The following is a 27611-nucleotide window of genomic DNA, read 5'->3' as shown; positions in this document are numbered from 1 at the left end:
CTCCTCCTGGGTTCAAGTGATTTTCCTGCCTCAGCCTCCCAACTAGCTGAGACTGCAAGTATATGCCACCATGCCTAGCTAATTTTTGTAATTTTATTAGAGATGGAGTTACACCATGTTGGCCAGGCTGGTCTCAAACTCCTGACCTCAGGTGATCAGCCCGCCTTGGCCTCCCAAAGTGCTAGGATTCCAGGCGTTAGCCACTGCACCTGGCCCCAACTTTCTTAAAGAGAACTCTCAAACCTTTTGTGCTAATATCAACATTCAATGCTACGCATGTGCCTATAGTTCCAGCTACTTATGAAACTGAAATGAGAGGATGGCTTGAGCCCAGGAGTTGAAGGTGGGCCTGAGCAACATAGTGAGATCTTGCCTGTACAAAAGTATTTTAAAAATTAGCTGGGGCTGGTGGCACATATCTGTAGTCCCAACTACTTGGGAGGCTGAGGTGGGAGGACCACCCAGTCCCAGGCTGTAGTGCCCTGTATGAATCGGGTGTTTGTACCAAGTTCAGCACGAATATGATGACCTTCCAGGAGTTGGGGGCCACCAGGCGGCCTTAAGGAGAGGGAAATCAGCCCAGGTCAAACCTGGAGCAGGTCAAAACTGTTACACTGATCTGTAGTGAGATAGTCCCTGTTAATAGCCACTGCACTGCAGTCTGGGCAGCATAGCGAGACCCCATCTCTATAAAACAATAATGAAATGAAGGCAAATCTCATGGTCAGTGGAGTTTTCCAAGAGTCCCATGCAATTAGAAGAATTAGAACTTGGCTGGGTGCAGTGGCTCACTGCGTTTTGGAAGACTGAGGTTGGGTGGATCACCTGAGGTCAGGAGTTCGAGACCAGGCTGACCAACTTGGTGAGACCCTGACTCTACTAAAAATACAAAAGATTAGCTGGGTGTGGTGGTGCATGCCTGTAATCCCAGCTATTTGGGAGGCTGAGGCAGGATAATCACTTGAACCTGGGAGACGGAGGTTGCAGTGAGCCGAGATTGCACCACTGCCCTCCAGCCTGAGGGACAGAGTGAGACTCCATCTCAAAAAAAAAAAAAAAATAGAATTAGAACTTGGCTGGAACTCACTTCCTCAATCCATTATGAAAATTTCCAAATTTTCCTTCCTAACATTATATTCAGTTTGCAAATAGTCTTCTATTTAATGCCTGTATTTCAGGAAGCTCCCAGGCTTTGGAAAGCCCTCCCTTAATCATGAAATGATAGTTAGTCCGTGAATTCCTCACTAAGTCACCCTGAAGCCCTCGTGGTTTACTGAGTGCAAGTTTCCCGTGTTGTGGGCAGGTTTCTCCTGTGTGCTCTGTGGGTCATTGTCAAGCAGGAACAGGCAGACGGACAGTGTAACAGTTGGAATGAGCTGTTCAGATATGCACCAGAAATGTTACACACGCCCATCATTAGCACAGTCACCCTGCAGTTTCATAGACGTTATTGCTAAGGATGAGGCAATCGATGAAGGATGGATTTGGTTCAGAGGAAATACACTCAGTAAAGGCAGTCTTGGGTGGGATGTGGCTCGGGCAGGACTTGTGGTTGGTGGTGGTGTCTGAGTCTCTGAAGTGTGGGGAACCCTCTGGTGTCCAACTCAGCCTTCAGTCCTGGCGTGACCGTGTCTGTCCTTGCAGATCAAAGGCTTGGAGTGGCTGGTGTCCCTGTACAACAACAACCTGAACGGCATCCTGGCCGACGAGATGGGCCTGGGGAAGACCATCCAGACCATTGCGCTCATCACGTACCTCATGGAGCACAAACGCATCAATGGGCCCTTCCTCATCATCGTGCCTCTCTCGTGAGTACCCGGTACCAGCAGCACCCCATCGAGCACTCATATGCTCCTGTGTTCGTTAGTTTGCCACAGTAGAATACCACAAATGAGGTGGCTTAATGACAGAAATTTATTTTCCTGGAGGCCAGAAGTCCAGAGTCAAAGTGTCAACAGCATTGCTCCCACCTGAGGCCTCTCTCCCTGGCTTGCAGAGGCTGCCTTCCCTGTGTCTTCACATGGTCCTCCCTCTGTGCGTGTCTGTGTCCTCATCTCTTCTTATAAGGACATTGGTGAGATTGGATGAGGTTGCACCCTAATGGCCTGTTTTACCTTTGCTGCTTCTGTAATGGCCCAGTCTCCAAGCACAGTGTCATCCTGAGCTACTAGGGTGAGGACTGCTACACCAGCCTCCGGGGTGCACACAGCTCCACCTGTCACAGCCTGCCTCTGGATCCAGGAGCAAGTGGGGGCATGACTGAGAGTCTCTTCCACACCTGGGGAGATGTGGGGTCCCTCTCCTGGGATGTCCTTGGTATCCTTTTCAAGTCCCACAACCAGCAAAGTCCACATAGGGGAGTCACAGGAGACAAGAACGTCATACTAGAAAAGTAGAGTGATGCCATTTAGACTCCACTGAACAAGCAGTTTCTATGTGCAGGGCATCAGAGTGCTCAGGCACATCCCAGCTTGGCCCAGGTCCTGGGACATGCTGGGATCTGGACACCCTAAGAGTCTGTCACTTGTCACTGCCTGGCTCCTCTGGCCTTTCTCTCCCAGCAAACTGAAAGCCCACCCTGCCCACCTCTCTGGACATCCCTCTACGCAGCTCAGCACCTGCACCGAAAGGGGGACCTGCCTTAGGGTTTTCCCAGAAAGTCCAGGGCTGGCTTTTATTGGTCCAATTCAGGTCACATGTCCAGCACGCCAGCAATCACTGGCCTGGGGATTAGTCTGTGATTGGCCAAACCTCAGCACGGCACTTGGTCTGGCCTTAGAGCACAGCCCCTAACTCCAATCAGGCACTCACTGGGACCAGTGCTGCTGTACGTCAGCAGCGCACCCCCATCCGCAGCAGGCTGGAAAGCTGTGTGCCCATGCCCCAAGCCCATGGGAAAATGGCCTTGTGCCTGTAAAACCGCTGGATCCCAGGGGTCCCACCCCCGTAGGGTGGGCCTGACTCCTGACCACTGCAGGGAAGACTAGAGGAAAGGCGAGGGACCCCAGAACCCTCCGGGGTTTACCGTGGAGGCGTTTCTTTCTTTTGTTCCCTGGCTTCCCACATGGCACGAAACAGACTGCCCTGGAGGAGCAGGGCGTCCTGGCCATAGGGCCACAGGTGGCCTTACCTCCCCTCTTCCTTAGACCCAAACTGCTGTAGAGTTCCCTCTGGCTGCACCTGCCTGAGCTCTGTCCCTTGTCTATGTCTGAATGCTGTTCCTTACAGCTCCACCCACCTCACTCCCAGCTCTGCCTTTGCCCCTCTTCCCCCAGAGGCTAATGGGTGCCGTCCTTTTCAGTTCCCAGTTTTCTCTGTTTCGCTTCAGACGTCTCAGATCACTGTCTCTGCTGGAATGGCACTCTCCAGGGTGCTGTTCTGCAGCCTTGGGTTTTAGTTGTTAATTTTTTTGCTTTAAATTTTTGATTCTTTGTTATCTACTTACAGAATAAATTTTTTTAAAACTTTTCATTTCGAAATGATCTCATTCTTTTTTTTTTTTTTTTTTTTTTTTTTTTTTTTTTTTTTTTTTTTTTTTTTTTTTTTTTTTTTTTTTTTGAGATGGAGTCTCGCACTGTCACCCAGGCTGGAGGGCAATGGCGCGATCTCGTCTCACTGCAACCTCCGCCTCCCAGGTTCAAGCGATTCTCCTCAGCCTCCTGAGTAGCTGGGATACAGGCACCCTGCCCAACAAAGTTTTGTATTTTTATTTTATTTTATTTTATTTATTTGTTTTTGAGTTTTGTATTTTTAGTAGAGATGGGGTTTCACCATTGTCGGTTAGGCGGCTGGTCTCGAACTCCTCACCTCAGCCTCCCAAAGTGCTGGGATTACAGGAGTGAGCCACCATGCCCAGCTGAAATGATCTCATTCTTATAAAACATTGTAGAGTTGACGTAAAAAATTGCTATGCACCATTCACCCATCTTCCCAATTCTTTCATAACCCCAGGACAATTATGAAAACCAGGAAAATAACATGGACGTAATACTATTAGCAAACCAGAGGCCTTATTTACCCATCTTGTCGGTTTTCGCATGACTGGCCTTGTTCTGGTCCAGGACTCCACACGGTCACGTCTGTGGCAGTTCCTCATTTCTTCTTCGTCCTTTTCAAGCTTGACACTACTGTCGGACCTTTGGTAGACTTTCCTTCAGTTTGGGTTTGTCTGACACGATCCCAGGGAGTGACGCCATGCCATGCTTGATGTGCCTTAGGGGAAGGCATATGATGTTGAGGCCTGGGTCTCTCATGCCAGGTACCTGCTGGGTTTCCTACCGTAAACTGAGGATTTACACTTTGTCATTGATAACTGTCTCTTGGGAATGCACGTCAGCACTATGTGAATATCCCATTTCTGTTCCTATTTTCCCCGATAATTTCAGCATCTGTCCTACTACATTTTGTGTTGCTATACAGGAATACCTGAGGCTAGATGATAAAAGAGCTTTAGCCAGGTGCAGTGGCTCACGCCTATAATTCCAGCACTTTGGGAGGCTGAGGCAGGTAGATCACTTGAGGTCAGGAGTTCAAGACCAGCCTGATCAACATGGTGAAACCCTGTCTCTACTAAAAATACAAAAAAAATTAGCTGGGTGTGGTGGTGCATGCCTGTAATCGCAGCTACTCAGGAGGCTGAGACAGGAGAGTCACTTGAACCAAGGGCGCAGAGGTTGCAGTCGGCTAAGATCATGCCATTGCACTCCAGCTTGGGCAACAAGAGTGAAACTCTTTGTCAAAAAAAAAAAAAAAAAAAAAAAAATTAAAAATTTTTAAAAAAAAAAAAAAAAAAAAAAAAATGTTTATTTGGCTCATGATTCTACTGGCTGGAAGATTGAGCATCTGGTGAGGGCTTCAGGCAGATTCCACTCCTGGTAGAAGGCAAAGGGGAACCAGTGGGGAGAGATTCCGTGGGGAGAGAGGCGAGGAAGATGGGAGTGCCAGTCTCTTTTTAACAGTAGCTCTCACAGGAGCTCATACGGCGGGATCTCACTCATCCCGCAGGCCCCGGTACAGTACAGGCCGTTCACGAGGGTTCTGTCCCCATGACCTAGTTGCCTCCTACAATTCCCTACCTCCAAATCAGATTTCAGCCTGGGGTTTGGAGGTGCCAAATACCCAAACTATAGCAGCAGACATCAGGTAAGTTTTGCCTGATAAAGTAATCGGAGTCACCAAATACATGGTTACCTGTTTCTATCCGCCCTTATTATAGGAGTGTGGACTCACAGACATAAACACGTATTCCATTGCTTCAGTCGTTTCAGATCTGGCCTGGGAGAATTCTCCCTAGAAGAATAGTGTTTTCTCTATGAATTTATTCAGTCATTTCTTAATATGAGTATGGACCCATTGATATTTATTTTATACTCCAGGCTATGCACCAGTGCTGGGTTTTTCATTTTGTGGCTCAAATCCATCCAGCTTCGGTCTCTGGGAGCTCTTTCAGTTTGCTCCTCTGTCCTGTGACATGCCCCCAGCCTCTTGGTGAATTTCAAGGACTTTCTTGCTTTTTGGCACCAAGAGATGCTGCATGCTCATGTAGTCCATTTCCCGCCCTCTCCCTGGAGTCAGCCATTTCTCCAAGGAGCCCTGGTTTCCCCTCTTATTGGGAACCAAGACCTGGGTCCTGGATGGGCCTGTTGCTTCAGGGGTGTCATTGCTCCCGGGCTCTCTCAGTGGTCAGCTCTAGGAGATTCGTGTCTGCTGCCTGCATGCTGATGCTATGTGCACACCCGTCTAAAAGGCGTTATCTGCCTCGGCATCTGTTTCTGTGTTAAGCTGATCGTGAGTTCATGCTACTGTCTGTGGCTCTGAGAGAGGACCACTGGTTCCCTCTCACACTTCCACCCTGTGTCTGCCCATTCTCAGCATTGTGGACAGCACTTTCGGAGTGGTGAGCCCATACCCCCAAGAAGCATCTTGACCCACTAGGGTGCAGGCCTTAGGGCCAGTTCCTTGTGTCTTCAGGCCTCCAGATTGCAGTCAGACTCCATTTCCAGGGGGATGGAGGTCAGCTCCTTCCCCTACTTCAGTGAGGTTGTGTCATGGGCGCGCATGCAGTCTTTTCACATTGCACCCGACGTGGGCAGGTGTCCATGGTGTGGAGTGTCAGCTCCTGCAGCCAGAAGAGGGCCCTCGCCCTAGGGTATGTTTACAGTGTACAGGCATCTGGTCATGTCATACCTCTTACTGGGACTTGCCGCTTCCTGCCATGAGCTGCTTGTCCCGCCTCTATTTGGACCTCTGTCTCCAGGACCTGTCCCCTCAGTTCCCTCCTGACCCTTGCTCCTGGCCCTTCTCCCTCCGCTACAGATACTCCCCATACCTCCGGCTTCTCCCTCGGTGCCCTGACTGTCCCCTGTCACTCCAGGGAGGTTTCGCTGTTCCTAAGTCAATGGAAGTGCAGGGTCAGGCCCAGTAGCTCCAAGATGCCATTAGGGACACAGCCTCCCCCAGGTTTCTTTCCAGTCATTCTTGGGTGACTCCAGCCCTCAGGCTCTTTATCTCATAGTTGCAAGAAGACCGCACTGCCTCCCTTGCCTCATCCAGGTTCCAGCAGAGTGGGCAGGGCAAAGGGCAGCGGAAGCGCATGGCTGCCGAGTCCCCTGCTCCCCACGCTCTTTGAAGAGCTGTCCCCAGCCTTCACCACGGCCGCGGTGGTGTTGGCCTTGCCCCTGGCAGTCAGTGGCTGTGGATTTGCACAATGAGCCATTGATGAGAGACTAGCACTTGACTCTCATTTCCTTGTCCCATCAGAACGCTGTCCAACTGGGCGTATGAGTTCGACAAGTGGGCCCCCTCCGTGGTGAAGGTGTCCTACAAGGTAGGTCACAGCCGCAGAGGTTTCCACACTCTTGCTGCGGCACATGGCGTAGGGCGGGCAGGAGCACGGAGGTGCAGGTGGTGGCTGGTGGGAAGTCCACATGTACCTCTCGCTGGTGAACCTGGGGAGAATGCTGGGTCCACAGCCTGGAACTCCAGTCACATAGGTCCGGGATTTGGGACTGGGCAGGGACAGGGCGCTCATTGGGGAGGAGGCAGGAGTGAGCGTGGTGGCCAGCACTCAGAGGCCAGCTTGGGGGACTGAGATGGGGACTTGGCAAGAGAGGAGCTTGTCAGCCACCAAGAGTGCACAGATGGCGGTGCATGCCCCGTTGTTCCCCCAGGCCCCGGCCACCGCTGGCCTGCGCTGCTCCCTCTTCTTCCTGTGGTGCATGTTCCAGCACCTTTCCCCACTACCTCTGGCGAGATGAGCCTTCCCACCATGTTGCTGGACAGCTGCAGGGGGTGCCTTGCCCCTCGTTTCACCTGGCCACCCGGCCCCAAAAGCTGAGCTGTGTATCTTGCTTCCCTTGCAGGGATCCCCGGCCGCAAGACGGGCCTTTGTCCCCCAGCTCCGGAGCGGGAAGTTCAACGTCTTGCTGACGACGTATGAGTACATCATCAAAGACAAGCACATCCTCGCCAAGGTAGCGTGTCCTCATGGGAAACCCCAAGCCATATATCACGTGCTTCAGAGGCTGCTGCCTGACCACGATGCTTACACGTGTGTCACGCTGCTCGTCTTCTCCAAAGCCCCTACAATAACTTCCCGGAGTGCCACCTGCATGCACGTGAAGACAACTGTCCCATGTAGGGGAAGGGCCCAGGTGGGGGTGACCTAGGGTTTACATCCCTAACTATCTCCAGGCTGGCCCTGTGTCAGGCCCAGAAGCTGGGACCGTCTACACAGAAGCCAGGGCGTACAAGCTGAGGTGCTCTGCCTTCTTTCAGGGTTTCTGCCCAGAGAGCCTCAGCACCACATTGCCTCCTGATCCACCTGCAGGGTCCCTGTGGGGTCTTGGCCAGGCGGGCCTTGTGTCCTGCTGTTTCTCATCACCTTGGCCATCCCTCCCTGCGGCCCTGGCTTCTCACCACAGGCTGTGGGCTGAGATTCAGCATGTGGAGGAGAGCTTGAGGGCCCAGCATCATGACTGCCTGTTGGCCTTGGACAGCTGGGTCAGGCTGCTCTGGGAGTGTCCTACTGGCCTGGGAGCCTCTTCTGGGATGAAACTGAAGGGAATCCTAGCGTGGCCAGTGATGACTGAGAATATGCCCTGGATAGAAAACATAGTCCTCTGCCTTCAAAACTCATGCTCCTCATTTGAGTAGGGGTTGCCCGTAAAGATGCACCTGGTCTCATCCCTAAACGTCCAGCTAAGTGAGTGTTGAACAGTAGAGAATTTTTTGGGTTTTGAGTTTTTTTTTTTGAGACCGAATCTCACTCCGTTGCCTATGCTGGAGTGCAGTGGTGTGATCACAGCTCACTGCAGGCTTGATTTCCTGGCCTCAAGTGATCCTGCCACCTCACCCTCCTGAATAGCTGGGACTATATCCGGGTGCATGCCACCATGCCCAACAAATTTTTAAAAATTTTTTTGTGGAGATGAGGGTCTTGCTATGCTGCCCAGGCTGGTCTCAAGCAGTCCTCTCACCTTGGCCTCATAAAGCACCAGACAACTCTGCCCGGCCTAATAGTAGAGTTCTTGACCCAGGGATGGAGAGATGGAGGAGCTGTTTACAGGTCACCCTGCCTCTCAGTGCTTGGCTACAGTGACAATGCTGGGGCTTTCTCTTTTTTTTTTGAGACAGAGTCTCATGGCTGTCACCCAAGCTGGAGTGCAGTGGAGCGATCTCAGCTCACTGCAGCAACCTCACCCTCCCAGGTTCAAGCGATTCTCTTGCCTCAGCCTTCCAAGGACTGGGTGCTTTATCCCTGAGCCAACAAGAGAGGAAACTGAGGCCCAGGGTGCTGGGTATCCCGTGTGCAGGCCCTTCCCTCAGGCCTGTGCTACAGGTACTCCTCTGAAGCTCACCCCTGCTGACTATACAAAGCCAGGCCCTTCACAGCCCCAAGAACCAGGCTCTGGAATCCCCATGCCTCCTGCCCATGGCTCAGTTAATATCATCGCCCTGCAGTGGGAGTGCTCCTTGAGTGCGGCCACTGCACCCCCTCCTGACCCACATGGCCCTGTATGTCATGGCGGGGCCCCTACCCCATGGATTGCACATTCTGAATCACAGCCTTCTCATTGGAAATGTACCTGTCACCAACCCAGTCTCCCTGAGACCCTCCACACCAGCAGGACAAACCCCAGTCAGCAAGATGTATCTTATGCCGGAATGTACTGCACGTTTTTCTGTGCTGTAGATTAATATACATGATTTTGGAGGGAAGCGGAGGACTTTTTGCACCTCACTTTGTTCCCCTGACATAGTCAGGGGTCATGGCCCTGTCTCTACCCAGGCTTGCTAGAGGCTGCGTTGTGTGGCTCGAACTCGGCGAGTCGGCCCCGGGGGGCGCTAGGCCTGTGCTCTCCACCCGGCTGTGCTCTTCCACCTGGAGCCTTCTTGGCTCCTGGGCACAGGGTAGGTGAGTCTCCCCCTGTGCCGGACTAGCTGTTGCCCTGTCCCCTGATTGCCCGCTCTGGGGCCCGCAGATCCGTTGGAAGTACATGATCGTGGACGAAGGTCACCGCATGAAGAACCATCACTGCAAGCTGACACAGGTGCTCAACACGCACTACGTGGCGCCCCGCCGCCTGCTGCTGACGGGCACGCCGCTGCAGAACAAGCTCCCCGAGCTCTGGGCGCTGCTCAACTTCCTGCTGCCCACCATCTTCAAGAGCTGCAGCACCTTCGAGCAGTGGTTCAATGCACCGTTTGCCATGACCGGGGAAAAGGTGGGTGTGCCCAGCTGTGCTCCCGCTTACGGTTCTGGGTGCAGCCGACTCTGATGGTCAGAGTGCATCAGAGCACATTGAGGACCTGCTACAGCTGGCTGGGCCTGTGCTGGGTACCTGGCAAGAGTCCGCATCTGCATGGAGCAGGGGAGCCCCGGCACCCAAGGCCGGGCAGCCACAAGGGCCCCAGGGCAGCAGGGCAGAGGTCATGACAATGAACCTGGGGATGCTTGGGGCGTCTCTGACCCTGTGCTCCAGGTGCAGAGAGGGGACAGTGAGGAATAAGACCCTGCGGCAGCTGTGGGTCCAGCAAGGGTGTGAAGAGCACAGCTGGAGGCACAGCATCCTGTAGGCCCCTTTAGGTGCCCTCAGAACTCACCCTCTGGGCAGTGGGAAGGTTGGAAGATGGCAGTTAACGGGGCCACATGGTGAGGATCTGTCTTAGGTTGTTTTCATAGAGTGCTGTGGCTGGTCTGTTTCAGTGTCTGGGTGGCACCATCAGCCAGACTGAGACCCGGCAGCTTCATCATTGATGAGCTGTCCCACACCAGCACTGATCCCTGAGCCTAGAGCCCCGCTTTCTGTTGGAGATTGAAATGCGGGGGATGGGCTGTGTTTCCTGCTGAGGGCTTTAAGTAGCCAGACGCTGAAGTGTGGGCAGAACTACAGAGATGACCTCCAAATGTCCTGCCTGGGATGGCTGGGCCCACCCCTTTCTTCCCACTTAAGACAGGTCCAGGGCAGCTAGGGCCTCATTGGCCTCATCCATGAGTTCTCTGCTCTCTTGGCTGCTGGTCAAAGCAGAGACCTTTGTGATGGAGAAACCAAGGCTTTCCCCAAATCCTCATGATAAAGGAGTCCCCAATTTTTAGATTCCTGGAACCCCACACTAAAGGCCAGGATCTGATGCTGCAGTTTTGTCACTTTCTGAGCTGAGCAAAAGCTCTGCCAAGAGATTACCTGGGAAGCCATATCAGAAGGAAAATTCAGGCATTGCCTCACTTTCCTTTAACTCTTTTAACTAAAAACCACTTAAAAGTTAAATTCTTCGTAGAGGAGTAGGCGTCATGGGAAGTCAGGGTTTCTTTCACCTGGTTCCACCCAGGCTGAATGAGAGTCCCTGCAGGATCCCAATGGCAGAGCCCTCCCTGTGAATCACCTTCTGTAAGCCCCACGTGGTCAGCCTGGCCCCTGCTGTGCTCCTAGCGTTAGCTGGGCATGGGGTGGGTTTTGCGGACACTCCAGTGTGTGTTACTCATGGAGAGGCAGCACTCCTGCTGCCGGGGGTCTTTCTGGTGAGGCATACGGAGCAGGGTGCCCTGGGTACTGTGGTTCCATGTCCCGGGAATTCTGTGGAGGGAATCAGATCCTCACAGTTTCCTAAAGAAGAGGATGCCCTGCTGTTCCCCTAGAAAGCGTAAGGCAGTCTGAAGAGCCACGTGCTGAGGGCAGGGCCACCCACGGGACCCTGTCTACTCTGTCCCCGCATCCACACCTTCTAGTGAGACCTCTGTCGCCCTCCTTTGGAGGTAACGTGTGTTTCTCCTCTCTTGGGGGGCTCCAGGTGGACCTGAATGAGGAGGAAACCATTCTCATCATCCGGCGTCTCCACAAAGTGCTGCGGCCCTTCCTGCTCCGACGGCTCAAGAAGGAAGTCGAAGCCCAGTTGCCCGAAAAGGTAACAGAGTTATGAGGGGAGCCACCAGGGAAGCAGCCTCACATGGGGGCTTTCCCCAGGACTGGGTGTGCTCAGGCCCTCTTCCCACAGTTCTGGGCCTGCCCTGGTCAATCCAGCTTGGGGGTGGCGATGGCGCCACTGGGTCTGTAAAGCCCTATGCTGCTCTTCTGCCGTAGGGGTGAAAAAGCGCTCATAGGCTCACATAGCTCATGATAGGTGAGAGCACACAGTCCCACTTCCTGTCGGGGGCCAGGTGCCTGCATGTGCTTTCCTGGCCACATCAGGAGGGGCCGTGGGCTTGGGGTGGCCCCCAGCTCCCTGTCATGGCTCTGGGTTCTCAAGGCCTGCTGCAGCCACAACCTGGGGCTCAGTCCTCACAACAAGACCCATGGACTCAGGGTCCCCGGCCGCAGTTGCCCCTCTTGCCCTTTCTTTCCTGGACAGCTGTGGAGAGGCCCCGGAAAATGGCCAAGGGGCCCTTTCTGGCCCAGGATCCCCCTGGTGTCTCTGCCTTGTGCTTCCTCTTGTTGCCCAGGTCTTACCTCTTCTCCCCACCTTGGGGGCCTCTCACTCTCACCCCTATATGCCCTGGTCAGAGCTCATATAACAAGGCCAAGGGATCAGGGCTGGGTCTGGGTGGGGTCAGGCCTGGATCTGGGTAGGGGTCAGGCCTCAGGCCAGCTTGGGTCCTCGTGAGCATCGCATGTCCCCTGCAGGTGGAGTATGTCATCAAGTGCGACATGTCTGCGCTGCAGCGAGTGCTCTACCGCCACATGCAGGCCAAGGGCGTGCTGCTGACCGACGGCTCTGAGAAGGACAAGAAGGTGGGCCCTGGGGTCCCCCAACTGCATTCCCCCCTGGGTGTCCAGGTGGGCAGCTTGGCAGGCAGGGCAGAGCGCACTCTGACCAGCGGAGCCATTCGCCTCCTCGTTCTCGTTGAGGCCTGACCTGGTCGTGATCCCCAGGGTGTCTGGTCAGCCCTGATTATGATGGCTGGTGGTCTGGGTTCGGACACACTGACTCAGCTGCCAGTGGCTTTCCCTTTGCTTATGAAACTGGCTCCTTCTGCAGTTGGCAACCTGGGCCCCACACTAACCCCAGCAGAGTTAGAGCATTATAGAATGCCCCACTTCCCAGCTAGGAAGAGCAGCCTTTGCAGCCGAGGCTCTGAACCCCTTCTCTCTGTTATTAAGTGAAGGGCAGGAGCGAGCTATCGCCTTCAGGGGCTGTCTGAGAATCCCAGGCCCCACCTGCCAGGCTCTCCTCACCACAAGTGAAATTGTCCTCCAAGGGAATGCACCAGACCCTTTGATTCTCTCCCCAAGGCCTTGACTTCGACCTGGCATTGACTTTGGCTAAGACGTGTCTGTGCCCCTCCTACCCTGAGATGAGCAGTAGTGTGTTCCCTATTCCGTTCCCAGCCCAAATCATGCACGCCCCTACCCCCGCCTCCTTCCTCACCCTGGAGCCCAGGGAGCCTCCCGAGTCATGGCTCACCTAGCTGAGACCCTCTAGGGACCCCCACAATGCCCAGGAAAAAGCTGGCATCACACAGCATCGGGTACTCTACCTCAGCATTTTGCCAGTCTTGTTTCTGTCCTGTCTGTCTGCCCTCTGTTGTGCCAGGCAGTCCTGTGTTTCCCTGGGCTTGTTAGGGGCCTCCAGGCCTCCAGCCAGCCATTTCCTCACTCTTAATTGCTGTACCAAAAGCCACTGATCCTCACGGCCCTTCTCCCAGCACCTACCCATGCACCAAACCCATCCCACCCTGCCCCGCCCCAGGAGGGCAAGACCCCATTTGGGACCCTCTTGTCTGCCTCCCAGGGCAAAGGTGGCACCAAGACCCTGATGAATACCATCATGCAGCTGCGGAAGATCTGCAACCACCCCTACATGTTCCAGCACATCGAGGTGAGCCCACTGTGGCCGGGACCTCAGGGCCTGCTTCTGCGGGGCTCCTGCACAGAGCTGGCTTACTCCTCCTGGAGAGCTCTTTACAGTAGACTTGAACCTTTTCATTAGGTGATGCCTGTACATATGTTTGTTGTTTGGTCTTCACTTCGCCAGTACTTACGGAAAGAATCCCAGCAGTTAGGGTACAAGGTGCAATAGGAATGCAAGGCCCTGGAAGAGCCTTGCATTAGAGAACAGGAGCATTTGCAAACTTCTCCGGGGACGTGTCCCCGCCACCCCAGTGGGGTCCTGCTGCATCTTTTTGGCACACTGGCTTTTCTCACATTGCGGGGCATTAAGAGTCACCATCCTCTTCAGTGAACTCTTTTGGGTCATGGTGCCTTTGAGAATCTGGGTTCTTAGAAGCATGTATGTGTTCGTGTTTCTTGGTGTAAAGTGTTGGGGTTGTTGGAGACCCTCTGATGCCCACCAGGAGAGCCCTCGGGGTGGTTTGAGCACCCTGAGCGTGGCTGTGGCCCCATGCCGTCCTCGTGCGTTCACAGTGTAAGGAGTGTTGTACTGCGATGTCCTTTCCTTCGCTGGAGGGGCATGAGGGAAAGGTTGTCAGTGGACTGAGAAAGATGGTTTTGGCATCCAAGTCTGGCCTCAGAGCCCCAGCGGGTGAATGCTGAGCACACGGTGTGGGGGCTCTGTCTTCTGAGCACCAGAGGTGTGTGTGGACCGCAGTGGGGCCCGGTGACTCGTTCCTGCCTGGCACTGACCCCTCTCTCCTTCCCTTGCAGGAATCCTTTTCTGAACACTTGGGGTTCACTGGTGGCATCGTCCAAGGGTGAGAAGCTTCCCAACTGGGTGGGGTGGGCAGGTGGTCCACACAGAGGTTTTCTGTTGTTTTGTTGGCTTTATTGTTGCTGTTATGTTTGTCCAACTTCAAAAGCAGAAAATTTAAAAAATATGGAAGAATCGAAAACAAAGAATACAAACCTCTTTTTTTTCTTTTTTTTTTTTTGAGATGGAGTTTCATTCTTGTTGCTCAGGCTGGAGTGCAATGTTGTGATCTTGGCTCACCACAACTTCCACCTCCGGGGTTCAAGCAGTTCTCCTGCCTCAGCCTCCCGAGCAGTTGGGATTACAGGCTCCCGCCATCATACCCAGCTAATTTTTTTGTATTTTTAGTAGAGACGGGGTTTCACCGTGTTGGCCAGGCTTGTCTCGAACTCCTGACCTCAAGTGATCCACTAGCCTCGGCCCCCAAAGTGCTGGGATTACAGGTGTGAGCTACCGCGCCCAGCTAGAACACAAATCTGTAGTGCTCGGAGAGCTGACCACTATTACCCCAAGAGACAGGATTTCTGAGGCAGACCTGGCTTATAGCTCCCACCTCCAAGTTCTCACTCTAGACAGCTTTCCTAACCTCTGTGAGCCCAAACCCTGTTCACTGGTATAGAGGCACTCTTTACACTGTGTGGGTGTTTTATATAGCACGCTTTGTAAGGTGCAGCCCAGACTCCTTTAAGCCCCTGATGGATGTGGATGCTGTTTCTGGAGTTTCACCATTACAAAGAACCTTGCTAAAAACTTTATTACGCCGGGCGCAGTGGCTCAAGCCTGTAATCCCAGCACTTTGGGAGGCCGAGGCAGGTGGATCATGAGTTCAAGAGATCGAGACCATCGTGGTCAACATGGTGAAACCCTGTCTCTACTAAAAATACAAAACATTAGCTGGGCATGGTGGTGCGTGCCTGTAATCCCAGCTACTCAGGAGGTTGAGGCAGGAGAATTGCCTGAACCCAGGAGGCGGAGGTTGCGGTGAGCCAAGATCAAGCCATTGCACTCCAGCCTGGGTAACAAGAGTGAAACTCCGTCTCAAAAAAAAAAAAAAAAAAAGAAAAAAAACTTACGCTGAAGCCTCCATTAAATTCTCCTGGGGTATTAAGCCATTTGCAAGAAGAGAGGCACCTAATGAAAACATAACACATTTTTTTTGTTTGAGACGAAGTCTTGCTCTGTTGCCAGGCTGGACAAACTGAGGTTGCAGTGGCGCGATCTCGGCTGACTGCAACCTCCAGTACCGTGGTTCAAGTGATTCTCCTGCCTCAGCCTCCTGAGTAGCTGGGACTATAAACAGGCACCACTACACCCAGCTGATTTTTGTATATTTAGTAGAGACGAGGTTTCACCATGTTGGCCAGGATGGTGTCGATCTCCTGACCCTGTGATCTGCCTGCCTGCGTCAGCCTCCTAATGTGCTGGGATTACAGACATGAGTCACCATCGCCTAGCCAACAAATTCTTTTTGATGTGCTTTTTGATACTGAGTTGTGTAGCGGGGTCCTGTACACCTGGGTTGGAGGCTGGAGGCCTGGCTTGGGCATGTGATCAGCCATTTCATGTTGTTCCTCTGCCAGCCTCAGTTTCTACGTCTATAAACCAGGGGCTGTTGGCTGGAGGGAGTGTGAGGAGCCGAAGTGGCCCTTCCTCCCAGGGCTGGCAGGGCATGGGTGCCTCCAGTGTGGCATTTGCTCCTGGGGCTTTTTTATTGGGTGCAAGGATAAGATCTGGCTTCCCGGAGCAGCCCTGTTCCCACCCCCATGTTGCTGTGAGTGATAGCGCCTCCTTTCATCCTCATGAGTGTCTGGGTTAGATGAGAAATATATGTGCCACCCTGGTGATGTGCCTTCCAGTGAGGGTGGCTGGGCTTATTTCAGTTAGGGGAAACGGCTTTGCCGAAGCTTTGGGTGGCATCTGCTTAGGAAGACTCCTCTGTGTCCTTGAACCTGGCGCCTGGCCTGGAGGAGGGTGATGCACTTCCTGCCTTGCCCGCCTGCAGGGTGCCGGGTTTAACATCCTGCGCCTTCTCTCCCGCCTCCCTCCACACTCCAGGCTGGACCTGTACCGAGCCTCGGGTAAATTTGAGCTTCTCGATAGAATTCTTCCCAAACTCCGAGCAACCAACCACAAAGTGCTGCTGTTCTGCCAGATGACCTCCCTCATGACCATCATGGAAGATTACTTTGCGTATCGCGGCTTTAAATACCTCAGACTTGATGGTGAGTATGAGCGAGTGAGACGTTAGTTGTAGGGTTTTGTCATTGCGGCTGCCATGGAAGCTTCTCGCTGGCATGCCCTCCTGTGAGGCAGGGTGAGGCCCAGGCACTCTGGGTCTTGTGGCCAGAGTGGGCTCAGCCTTTGGCTGAGCATCTCGGGCACTCGGCACTGGAAGGGGCCCTGGAGGCATCGGGGCTGGATCAGATGCCGGATGTCTTGACTCCCGGGTTGACAGACTGCAATGCTGGGCACACTGGGGAAGGGGTGCCCTACACTGTTTCAGCTGGAAGTGACAGAATTCCATACCATGTTGACATAGGGAAAAAAGCACCGATAGGCTCACACAGCTCTAACCCCAAGGGTTAACATGCTTCAGGTACAGATGGATCCAGGTGCATAGGCGATGTTGGAGAGACTTTTCTCCAGCTCTTGGCTCTGCCTTCTTCCATCTTGACTTCCCTTCCGTCTGCTCAGTGTCCCTAGCAAAGGCAGGTCCCAGGCTGGCGCTCATTTAGCTGCTGTGAGCCACATGCCCATCCCTGGGCCATTTGTAGCAGCCCAGTAGCTGCCACCTTGCCTTAGGTCAGGCCTGGAGTGGGAATCGGACTCTGGCGATCATGGAGGGAGGGAAGCAAGCACTGCCGGGCAGGAGCAGCAGCTGCCATAGAGAGGCTCTCGGCCCAACCCCCTGCCCTGTGGTCCCTGGCGGGAAGGTCACTGTGTGTGTTTCTGTGCCCACCTGCCCCAGCACGCGGGAGGTCAGGGAGGAAGAGGCTGTGAGGCACCGATAGAGCGAGGGACATGTGGTCTGTCAGTCCCAGTGGGTCAGGGAGGCCCTGGAGTGAGTTTTCTGCGGAGATACTAGAATGGGGCTTACTAGAAACGTGAGCATGAGCTGCTGGGACAGACATGGCCCAGCCGGTCTGTTGCTCCCTGCACGACCTCCCAGAGCCTTTGCTGAAGCTCCCGAGCAAGGTCTGTCTCTCGGTAGGACACTGCAGACCTCTGAACCCCCTTCCCACTGATCACTTAGACCTGTGCTTCCTGGGCTGACCTGCCCGGGCACCACCCGAAGTGTGTCCTGTGTGGCCCTCCAGCCCGCAGCTCCCCCTGGGGTTCTGTCCAGGCCCACTCTACAGACACAAGTCTGTTGCAGGGGTCTCCCCAGATTGCCTTCTTTCTTGGGGGCTTCCCACTGCTTTGAGGCTGAAAACCAAAACCCTTCAGGGCCACCCCCACCTTTTGCTCTTCAGTCTCTCCAGGGGCTTCTCCCATCCTTGGGCGGGCCAGAGCTTCCAGAGGGTCAGCCCCTGTCTGTGTCGTGTCCCTGACTCCCGCAGGAGACAGCCTGAGTCCCATCCATCCCAATGCCCTATGGCTACTCCATAAGGCAGGACTTGGATCAGTTCAACCACAGCTGTGCCCTCTGTCTGTGATGTGGTCATGGCCACAGAGACAGATAATCCATTGAGAGTGGCGGAGGGGCAGGAGCTCAAGGAGTCTCCTGAAACTGCATCTCCCACCGGTGGGTTGGCGTCTGGGAGTTGGGTGGCCCCTCTCCTGCTCCTCCTCCACCCTGGGGTGCTAGAAGCACATCTGGAGCCTGAGAGAGGGCAGACTGCAGGCTGATGGCCAGGCTCCTGTGGGCTTCCACACTGTGCCTGGGCACGTGTAGGCCGGTGTCAGGAAGTGGCCAGTTTTTATTTCATCACCAAAATGACTTCAGTGTTCCAAGGGCACCTCCATCTGAACTCCCAGCAGCCCAGGGAGTGTTGACGATGCCTTAATGCCCACAACGCTGAGGGCATGTCACCCAGGAGCTCTGTGCTGGCTCCTTGACTTGGGTTTTCTGGGGCATGGGGACACTGATCCCGCCAGAAGCGACACGAGCCCCATGCTGTTACCTGTAGAGGATTTTCTTTGTGAATCACAAAACGTTTTGAGACAGGGCTGAGGGCAGGTGCACCTGCAGTCACTGTCTGCCCACACGCAGGTCCTTTGTGTTTTGGGCGGCGGTGTTGCCAGCATTGGCCACTGTGTCTCTAGTCCCCATGGAATGGCACAAGGCAGAATAGGGGAGAGTCCAGGGCTGTGGTGGCGGCGGCCGTGCTGACCCTGTGGCATGGCTGTGAGTCAGGTGCCAGGCTCTGCACTCCAGGCCCGCCCCCTCTGGTTCTCCCACCAAGGCCTGTTTTAATCTCTGAGATGGGTGGAGAGGCGTTGGGTGGTAAAACTGGACATCTGGGTACTCACCAGCGGCCCACAGGCCTGTGTGGAGAGTGCAGAGCCAGGGATCTAGGGACGCTGGCAGGCACCGATTCTGTTTCGGCATCAGAAGCAGGTTTTCCCTGGCACCCCCTCCCCACCCCTGAGGTCACCCCACTGACCCTGTTCTCCTCTGTGCCTGTCAGGAACCACGAAGGCAGAGGACCGAGGCATGCTGCTGAAAACCTTCAACGAGCCTGGCTCCGAGTACTTCATCTTCCTGCTCAGCACCCGAGCTGGGGGGCTCGGCCTGAATCTCCAGTCGGCTGACACTGTGATCATTTTCGACAGCGACTGGAATCCTCACCAGGTAAAAGCGAGCTGAGCACAGGTTGGGGAGAAAGAAGGGGTGCCTGCGAAACCTCAACACCGACCCTCACTTGTTCTAGCCTCCAGTAGCTGGGAAGAGCCACACCCAAATCTCCATAGGTCATCTGGACAGCAGAGAAGGGGCCCTGTTTCCCAAAATACAAACAGCCTTTCCCTCTGATTGGGAACGCAGTGTAGAAGCCACCTACCATTTTGGTTTTTCTTAAATCTTGGAATGGCCCCAATGAGAAGTAGGTGGAAGGTACCCTAATCAATCCCGTGCCATCACTGTGGGCCGCCTCCACGGGCATGCTGTGTGCGTGGACACGCTGGCACTTGTTCAGACAGAATTGGGGGTGAACTCCATGCCCCTTGTTCACTTCCTCCTCTTGTTCCATAACTATGTACTTCCCATGGACCTTGGTGTCGGTGGATACCAGGTCATGCTGTTACATAGCTACAGGGATTTCAAAATGCACAAAACTTTTCTCTGTGTTTCATTATAAGGCTAATACATTCTTTTTTTTTTTTGAGACGGAGTTTCGATCTTGTTACCCAGGTTGGAGTACGATGGCGCGATCTCGGCTCACCACGACCTCCGCCTCCTGGGTTCAGGCAATTCTTCTGCCTGAGCCTCCTGAGTAGCTGGGATTACAGGCACGCGCCACCATGCCCAGCTAATGTTTTGTATTTTTAGTAGAGACGGAGTTTCACCATGTTGACCAGGATGGCCTCGGCCTTCCAAAGTGCTGGGATTACAGGCTTGAGCCACTGCGCCCGGGCAATACATTCTTGTTATTTTTAATATACAAACACTAGTGACACACGGTCAGGAGTCCCTTTTCCCTTCCTCTCCAACCCTGCTCTCTCCCGAGTCTCTGCCAGCCCTCTGCCTTCGTGAACGTGTGTACTGAGATTAACAGAGGCGGCGTGGCCTGGCAGGTGCTTCTTCCACTGAGCAGTGGGTGTCAACTGCCAGGTGCACATCGCAAGCTGCCTGGTCATCTAATCGGCCACCAGGCGTCCCAGCAGATGGCTGCCCCAGGACATCTTGTGCCAATACCCTAAGGTCTGCTCAGCCTTCAGACATGGGGTCGCTCCACCCCCAGCATTGTCCCTTTCATGTGCTGGTTGCTTCTACCAAAGCAGTTTCACCCCCACCACTGGGGTGTGAACATTTCCTGCCCTTCCCCGCAGCTTGGGGGTGCCAGCATTCTCTGTGGCTAAATTGTCACTCGTCTGATGGGTGAATGCCCTGGTGGTCACTGGTGCCCCCTCCTGTGATCAGGCTGGGGTGTAGTTTCTGCCCAGACCCTGGTGACTGGTCAGTTTCCTGAGAGGTGGTGGGTTGTGTCTCCCTGTTGGCAGGCCAGCAGTGGGCGGAGGCAGCACCCCAGGGCCAGGGGCACATTGGGGAAGGCTGGTCCTGCCGGGAAGCGTGCTGACAGGGCAGGAGGCCTGAGCAGCAGACACAAGGCACTCCTGGACCCCACCAGCTGTGGCCTCTGCCACAACATGGGTGCCAGTCTTGAGTTTAGGAGTATCACTGGTGCGTAACCTGTCCCTGCGGCTCCTGGGCACAGAGACGGGATTTCATGGGAGCTTCCTTGCTGTGTGCTGGGGTGATGATAAAACTAACAGCCCAGGCCGGGTGCAATGGCTCACACGGCGAAACCTCGTCTCTACTAAAAATAGAAAAATTAGCCAGGCATGGTGGTGTGCGCCTGTAGTCCCAGCTACTCAGGAAGCTGAGGCAGGAGAATTGCTTGAACTTCGAGAGACAGAGGTTGCAATGAGCTGAGATCATGCCACTGCACTTCAGCTGTCCCCTCAAAAAATCCGAGAAAACTAACAGCCCAGCCACGGCACCCACGTTGTTGGGACCTGACTGCACTAGTCACTGGGCCATGCTCCAGGTGTTTATTCACTCATACAGGCCACACAGTAGCCACGGGGTGGGCCCAATGTCAGTAGAGGGAGTTTTGAGGCTCACAAAGGTGAGACCTTGTTCCGGTTTTGTGTGCACAGTAAGAGAATGGCAGGGCCCACAGCCAAAACAGGCACCATCAGAGCGCAGCTGGGCTTCGACCCCATCCTGTAAACGGTGCTCAGCTGTGCAAGGCCATGCTGGGGAGCTATGCAGCTGCCACAGGAGCTGCTTGAGAATATAACCCCCTGGGGGTTGGTGATTTCCTGAGTATCTGTCAGGTCCCAGTAAGGTAGAAGGTGGCACTTCTGGAGGAACGTGATGCGAGCCCCCTTCCCCCCAGGGACACATGGCGACCCAGGCTCCCAGCTCGTGTGGCTGCAGGTCGGGCTGGACAGAATTGCTAGGCCAAGGGTGGCATTCACACCACACCTCTCCAGCTCGTGTCGGAGGCCGCCTTCTCCCTTCTGAGCTCTTTTGGGACTGACTGGCACCTCTTCCTCCAGGACCTGCAAGCGCAGGACCGAGCCCACCGCATCGGGCAGCAAAACGAGGTGCGCGTACTCCGCCTCTGCACAGTCAACAGTGTGGAGGAAAAGATCCTGGCCGCGGCCAAGTACAAGCTCAATGTGGACCAGAAGGTGATCCAGGCCGGCATGTTCGACCAGAAGTCCTCCAGCCACGAGCGGCGCGCCTTCCTGCAGGCCATCCTGGAGCACGAGGAGCAGGACGAGGTGAGCCCAGCGCCAGCCCCGACCCCCCCCAGCGTGAGTGGTGGACGCATGAGCGGCTTTCATTTTTTTTTTTTTTTTTTTTTTAAAGTCTTATTTTTTTTGCATCCCTTTGGAGTAAAGGGAGTGTGGGCTGAACGGAAAGAGGATGAGTACTTGCTTTTTCTTTGAAGTGGTTTTTTTTCTAAACTGCTGGTGAAAGATGCCGGATTGACAGCCCTGGAGACTGAAGTCCTCTATTTATCCACAGAGTAGACACTGCAGCACGGGCAGCGGCAGTGCCAGCTTCGCCCACACTGCCCCTCCGCCAGCGGGCGTCAACCCCGACTTGGAGGAGCCACCTCTAAAGGTGAGAGGGGTAGTTCAGTCTCCATGCCCATTCAATCCTCGGCTTCTCGACTGAGACGGCCAGCAAGGGCCCTGGTCCCACGGAGCGTGCGTGTGCGTGTGCGTGTGTATGCCTCTCGCTGCCGTGTGGGTCCCCATCCACCGCAGCCACGCCGGGACCACCAGCTCATTCCCACGGACGCCGCCGCTCACTGCTGAGCTCGGCTGCCGCCCACCCCGGCCCCTCCGCAGCAGCACTGACAGTTTGCAATCTTGTAGGAGGAAGATGAGGTGCCCGATGATGAGACTGTCAACCAGATGATCGCCCGGCACGAGGAGGAGTTTGACCTGTTCATGGTAAGCACCGCAGGCTGCACAGTGCAGTTCAGGCATCCCGCTCTGCTGCCGCCAGGAGCAAAGCAGAGGCCTTAGTGCCCGTGCCCATGGTGGTGTCCCCAGCAGGTCAGGGAGCCAGGGATAGCTCTGCTCACAGTGTAGCCCACTCATGTCTCCAGATTGGGTGACCCGCCTTCCACCCCAGCCTTGGATGGCGAGATGTATACCCAGCCATTCTGCGTGTCGCCCTAGTCCTGCCCGGCCAGCTATGCTTTCTAACCGGCTCTTTAGGGCTTCATGCACTCCCTTTCAGAGGGAGTTTGCCTGTCCAAGGCCAAGGACTGACCACGGCTTCAGTCGAAGAGCCCCCTTGCCCCTGGGTGGGAAACAGGAAGCCACTAGAGCAGGACCTCTAGGCCCACAGGCCTTATGCCTCCAGCGCCGCCGTGCCGTGCAGCTGCCGCCCCTCTGCTGGGTCTCGGGTTCATCTTATGCAGCCTTCCATCCTTTCGAGTCTCCGCTGCCTTTCAAGGCAAAGCCCCTAGTTAGGGTCTGATGTAGCCAGGTGAGGTCAGCCACCAAAAAAATCAAGAGCTGACATTTAACTCCCACAGCAGCATGGGTCCCCACAGACAGAGAAAGCCCCTCCTGAGTCCCTAGCATCCTGGGTCGAGCGTGCCCCTGGCGCCCACATGCTGATGCCTCTCCCTCTGCCTGCCTGCCTGCCCACCAGCGCATGGACCTGGATCGCAGACGTGAGGAGGCCCGCAACCCCAAGCGGAAGCCGCGCCTCATGGAGGAGGACGAGCTCCCCTCATGGATCATCAAGGACGACGCAGAGGTGGAGCGGCTGACCTGTGAGGAGGAGGAGGAGAAGATGTTCGGCCGTGGCTCCCGCCACCGCAAGGAGGTGGACTACAGCGACTCACTGACGGAGAAGCAGTGGCTCAAGGTACATGCCGGAGAGGCCCGGCAGCCCCCACAGGCCGGCGCCAGGCAGGGCTGGAGAGACAGGGGGCCCACGGCCAGGACTTGGGCCTGGGTCCAAAACGCTTCCCTAGGGCCACTCCTGGTCAGGCTCTGTGAACAGCCCAGAGCTTTCCGACGTGGCCTGGGGATGGTCAGGTCCTCCCAGCTCTGCCTCAGAATGCAGGAAGGGCCCACGGTCCCTGTGCAGCTTGACCTGTTGCTGGGTGTGGTTGGTCTTTGAGGTAGAGGGTTTACCTCTTCCCGAGGGTAGAAATGACGTCGCTGATCTCTGTGGATTCCCAGTACCTGCGAGAAGGAGGCACAAGGGTGAATCGTGGACTATTAAGGTGTCCTGCAGGGTAGCCTCAGTCTGGGCAAGTCCCCCTGCACGAGCTGGGGAGACTCGGTCATGGAGAGGAAGGAGGGGGCAAGCCCTCGAGGGCCTCTGAACCCCAGGCGCTGCCTGGGGCTGGCAGCTGCTTGTGGAGCTGGCGTGAGGCTTGTTCTCAGCAGATGGCACCTGGCCCTGCTACAGCAGCTGCAGATGTCTGAGTCAGTTGTGTGGTGCTCCTGGGGCCTCCCCCCCACTCTTCCCAGCCCCAGGGCACACTGTGACAGGTGCCTGGCACTGACATCCTCACTGGGGTTACAGTGACAAATCAGACCCCTTCCCAGCCCAGAGGCTGTGAGTTCTGTTACAGAGATGATGATTCAGAATCCATCCCTGAAGTTGTATCATTAAAATGTCCCTGAAACAAAAATTCCGAGAAGGCAGGTGGCAGCTTTTGGCCATGCAGCACAAAATGCCACACCCAGGAATGAGCCATGTGGCCCAGCCCATGTGGCCAAGCAGACCTGGCCCCCTCCTCCTACCTCGGAGCAGCCCAGACTCATGAGCTTGCCTGCCAAGCTGTGCACCAGAGGGCGCTGTTGAAACACACCAGGCGCCCAGGTGAGAAGAGAAACCCTGAGGAGGGAGTGTGGGCCACGAAGACCTGTGTGGCAGCAGAGCTGTTTAGCTGCCATATGAGTGTCACCAGCCCTGCATTTTTTTTTTTAATAGAGACAAAGTCTTGCTGTGTTACCCAGGCTGGCCTCCAGTTCCTGGGGGCCTCAAGTGATCCTGACACCTCAGCCTCCTGAGTAGCTGGGACTGCAGGCATCCACCACCATGCCTGGCTCATTTAAATTTTTTTGTAAAGACAGGGTCTCACTGTGTCGCCTAGGCTGGTCTGAAACTCCCGAGCTCAAGCAGTCTGCCTGCCTCAGCCTCCAGAGTAGCTGGGAATATAGGCATGAGCCACTGCATCTGGCTCAGCCATGCACCTGTGAGGCAGTGAGTGCCTTTTAAATTTAAGATCAGTTCATATGTGGATATTCTATGTAAATTTTTTTCTAGGTGTAATTTACATACCATACAGTTCACCCTTTTAAGGTGCATGATACGGTCATCTTTAGTGTATCCAAGAGTTGTGCATCTGTCACTACAGTCAATTTTAGAACATTTTCATCCCCCCAAAAGAAGCCCTGCCCCGATTTGTCATTTCCTGTTAATTCATGGATTCTCCCTAGCCCCAGGCAAACGCTGATGCTCTTTCTGGCCCTATGGTTTTGCTTGTTCTGGGCATTTCCCATCAGTGGAGTCCTAGAGTGTGGGGTTCTTTGGTGTCAGACTTTTTTCTCAAAATGTAACATACTTACCCGTGATGCAGCAGGTGGCGGTGCATCATTCTTTGATGGTGGAATAATCCTGCCTCGTACAGATATGTCACATTTTGGTTTTCTGTCCATTCTTGTTGGCCACTTGGGTTGTTTCAGCTTTCAGACTATTACAAATAATACTACAGGGAACATTCACTTACAGGCTTTTGTGTGCACATGTTCTAATTTCTCTTGAATATATGCCTAGACATAGAGTTGCTGGAGCACTGTTAATTCTCTGTTTAACCTTTGGAAGGACCCCCAGACTGGTTTCCTGGGTGGCTGTGCCAGTTCACAGTCCCCTCAGCTGTGTACGAGGTTTGCTGTTTCTCTACATCCTCAGCAGCCCTTGCTGCCATCCCAGCAGGTAGGAAGTGTCAGCTTAGTGTGGCTTCCATTTGCTTTTCCCTGATGGCGAACAGCGTGGAATATCTTTCCATGTGCTTATTGGCCATTTGTATACCTTCTGTAAAGAGATGTCTGTTCACATCTTTACCCAAATTTAAAATACATTTATCTTAATACCAAATTTTAAGTTATTTACAAGTGCCTTATAGATATCATTTGTAAATATTTTGTTTCATTCTGCATGTTCTCTTTTCACTTCCTTGATATCCATTGAAGCAGGAAGTTTTTCTTTTTTTTGAGATGGAGTTTCGCACTTGTTACCCAGGCTAGAGTGCAATGGCGCAATCTCAGCTCACCGCAACGTCCGCCTCCTGGGTTCAGGCAATTCTCCTGCCTCAGCCTCCTGAGTAGCTGGGACTACAGGCACGCGCCACCATGCCCAGCTAATTTTTTGTAGTTTTAGTAGAGACGGGGTTTCACCATGTTGACCAGGATGGTCTTGATCTCTTGACCTCGTGATCCACCCGCCTTGGCCTCCCAAAGTGCTGGGATTATAGGCTTGAGCCACCACGCCCGGCCTGAAGCAGGAATTTTTTCATTGTACTTACAGTTTATTTATTTTTCTTTTTCACTTGTGCCTTGGTGTTGTATTTAAGAAACCACTGCCATATCCAAGGTCACGAGGACTTGCCCCTGTGTTTTCTTCTAGGAGGGTTATAGATTGAGCTCTTCCATCTAGATCCATGTAAGATCCATTTTGGGTTGAATTTTATACATGATGTGAGATCAGCGTCCAACTTTATCTTTTTGTATGTGGAAATCCAGTTGTCCCAGCAGCATTTGTTGAAGAGACTATTTTTTCTCATTAAGCCCATCTTATTCCATGTTATATTCAAATTCATAGTTGTGAAAAATATTATATAAAACAGGCTTTCCCCACCATGTCATTGGCACCACTTTGCTGGCAGCCAGTCTGTGGCCAAGTGAACTCAAAGCCTTCAAAATTCTCTTGGCCCTTGCCCTGCTGGGCTGACCCTGTATATTCATTCCCTGTGGCTGCCGTCGGAAATGGCCATGACAGTGGCAGCCTAAAGCAACAATCCTTCCATTCTCAATCTATGGTGTCTAATCCATGGTGTGAGCAGGGCTGTGCTCCCTTCCAGGGCCTAGGGAAGGACCCCTCCTTGGCTTTTCCAGCTCCTGATGGCTCCAGAATCCTCCTGGCTTGGTGCACCGTCATCCCGTCTCTGCCTCTGTCTGCATGGGGACTTCTCGAGAACTCTGTGTCCCCTTCTGTCTCTTTTAAGAACATTTTTTAAAACTTAATCCCTGCCAGGCATGGTGGCTTACACCTGTTATCCCAGCACTTTGGGAAGCCGAGGTGGGTGGATCACAAGATCAGGGGTTCGAGACCAGCCTGACCAACATGATGAAACCCTGTCTCCACAAAAATACAAAAATTACCTGGAAGTGGTGGCAGGCACCTGTAATCCCAGCTACTCAGGAGGCTGAGGCAAGAGAATAGCTTGAACCTGGGAGTTGGAGGTTGCAGTGAGCCGAGATCATGCCATTGCACTCCAACTGAAACTGTCTCAAAAAAAAAAAAAAAAAAAACTTAATCCTATCCTAAATGTAAAAACCTCATTTGCCAAAAAGGTCCCATTCCAAGGTTCCAGATAGACATGAATTTGGGGGGACCTACCACTCCTCCCTGGGTCTGCAGAGGGCCTTCTCCCAGTGCCTCCTGCCTGCTGCATCTTCTGGCCCGGATGCCTTAACCTCCTGCCAGCCCCCTGAGGCTCTCAGCTTCCCATCTCCTCTAAGCCATACCTGCTTTACCATTCTGGAATCTCTCTTCCCTCTTTCCTGGCACCTGACACATTTGCCACCCCGCTTGTGGGATATTGCCATCTGATCGCCATCTCCCTTCCAGGGGTGGGGGAAAGGGCCAGGAGCAAGGGTTCGAGTCACTGCTATGTGCCCAGAGCCAGGCACAGTGACCAGCCCACTGGCACAGCCACAGCGTGAGAGAGCAGCCAGCTTTTGGGTCCAGGCCCTCCTTACTTTTCCAATCCCAAGATTCCTTGGACACCTGGCTCCCATGACTGCATTTTTTACCATTGGGATAAGTTATTAGTTATTGCCATTGAAAATTAATACATAGGGATTCTCTTAATATTGTTCACATTCATGTCCTTCTCAGCAATGTTACCATAAGGAATCCGTCTTAAACAATGTCAGTTGTTGGCCGGGTGCGGTGGCTCATGCTTGTAATCCCAGCACTTTGGGAGGCCAAGGTGGGCGGATCATGAGGTCAGGAGATTGAGACCATCCTG

The 27611-nt window shown here is 54.0% G+C and overlaps 1 protein-coding gene across 1 annotated transcript in view; it reads left to right on the top strand.

The window, feature by feature from the left end:
• Positions 1–27611, top strand: part of SMARCA4 (SWI/SNF related, matrix associated, actin dependent regulator of chromatin, subfamily a, member 4) — a 98713-nt gene that overhangs the window by 47234 nt on the left and 23868 nt on the right. The window contains exons 15-28 of the mRNA XM_017497770.2: positions 1632–1808; positions 6760–6826; positions 7362–7472; positions 9483–9725; positions 11290–11403; positions 12120–12227; positions 13228–13314; positions 14100–14146; positions 16198–16364; positions 18774–18937; positions 21370–21597; positions 21845–21943; positions 22201–22278; positions 22991–23209. Of these exons, the coding sequence (XP_017353259.1) occupies positions 1632–1808; positions 6760–6826; positions 7362–7472; positions 9483–9725; positions 11290–11403; positions 12120–12227; positions 13228–13314; positions 14100–14146; positions 16198–16364; positions 18774–18937; positions 21370–21597; positions 21845–21943; positions 22201–22278; positions 22991–23209 (1909 nt within the window). The remainder of the gene's footprint in view (positions 1–1631; positions 1809–6759; positions 6827–7361; positions 7473–9482; positions 9726–11289; positions 11404–12119; positions 12228–13227; positions 13315–14099; positions 14147–16197; positions 16365–18773; positions 18938–21369; positions 21598–21844; positions 21944–22200; positions 22279–22990; positions 23210–27611) is intronic.

This window comes from Cebus imitator, unplaced genomic scaffold (genome assembly GCF_001604975.1).
Source record: "Cebus imitator isolate Cc_AM_T3 unplaced genomic scaffold, Cebus_imitator-1.0 Scaffold234, whole genome shotgun sequence".
NCBI lineage: Eukaryota > Metazoa > Chordata > Mammalia > Primates > Cebidae > Cebus > Cebus imitator.
Note: the sequence above shows the minus strand (reverse complement) of the source record. Positions and strands in the feature narration are given on the sequence as shown.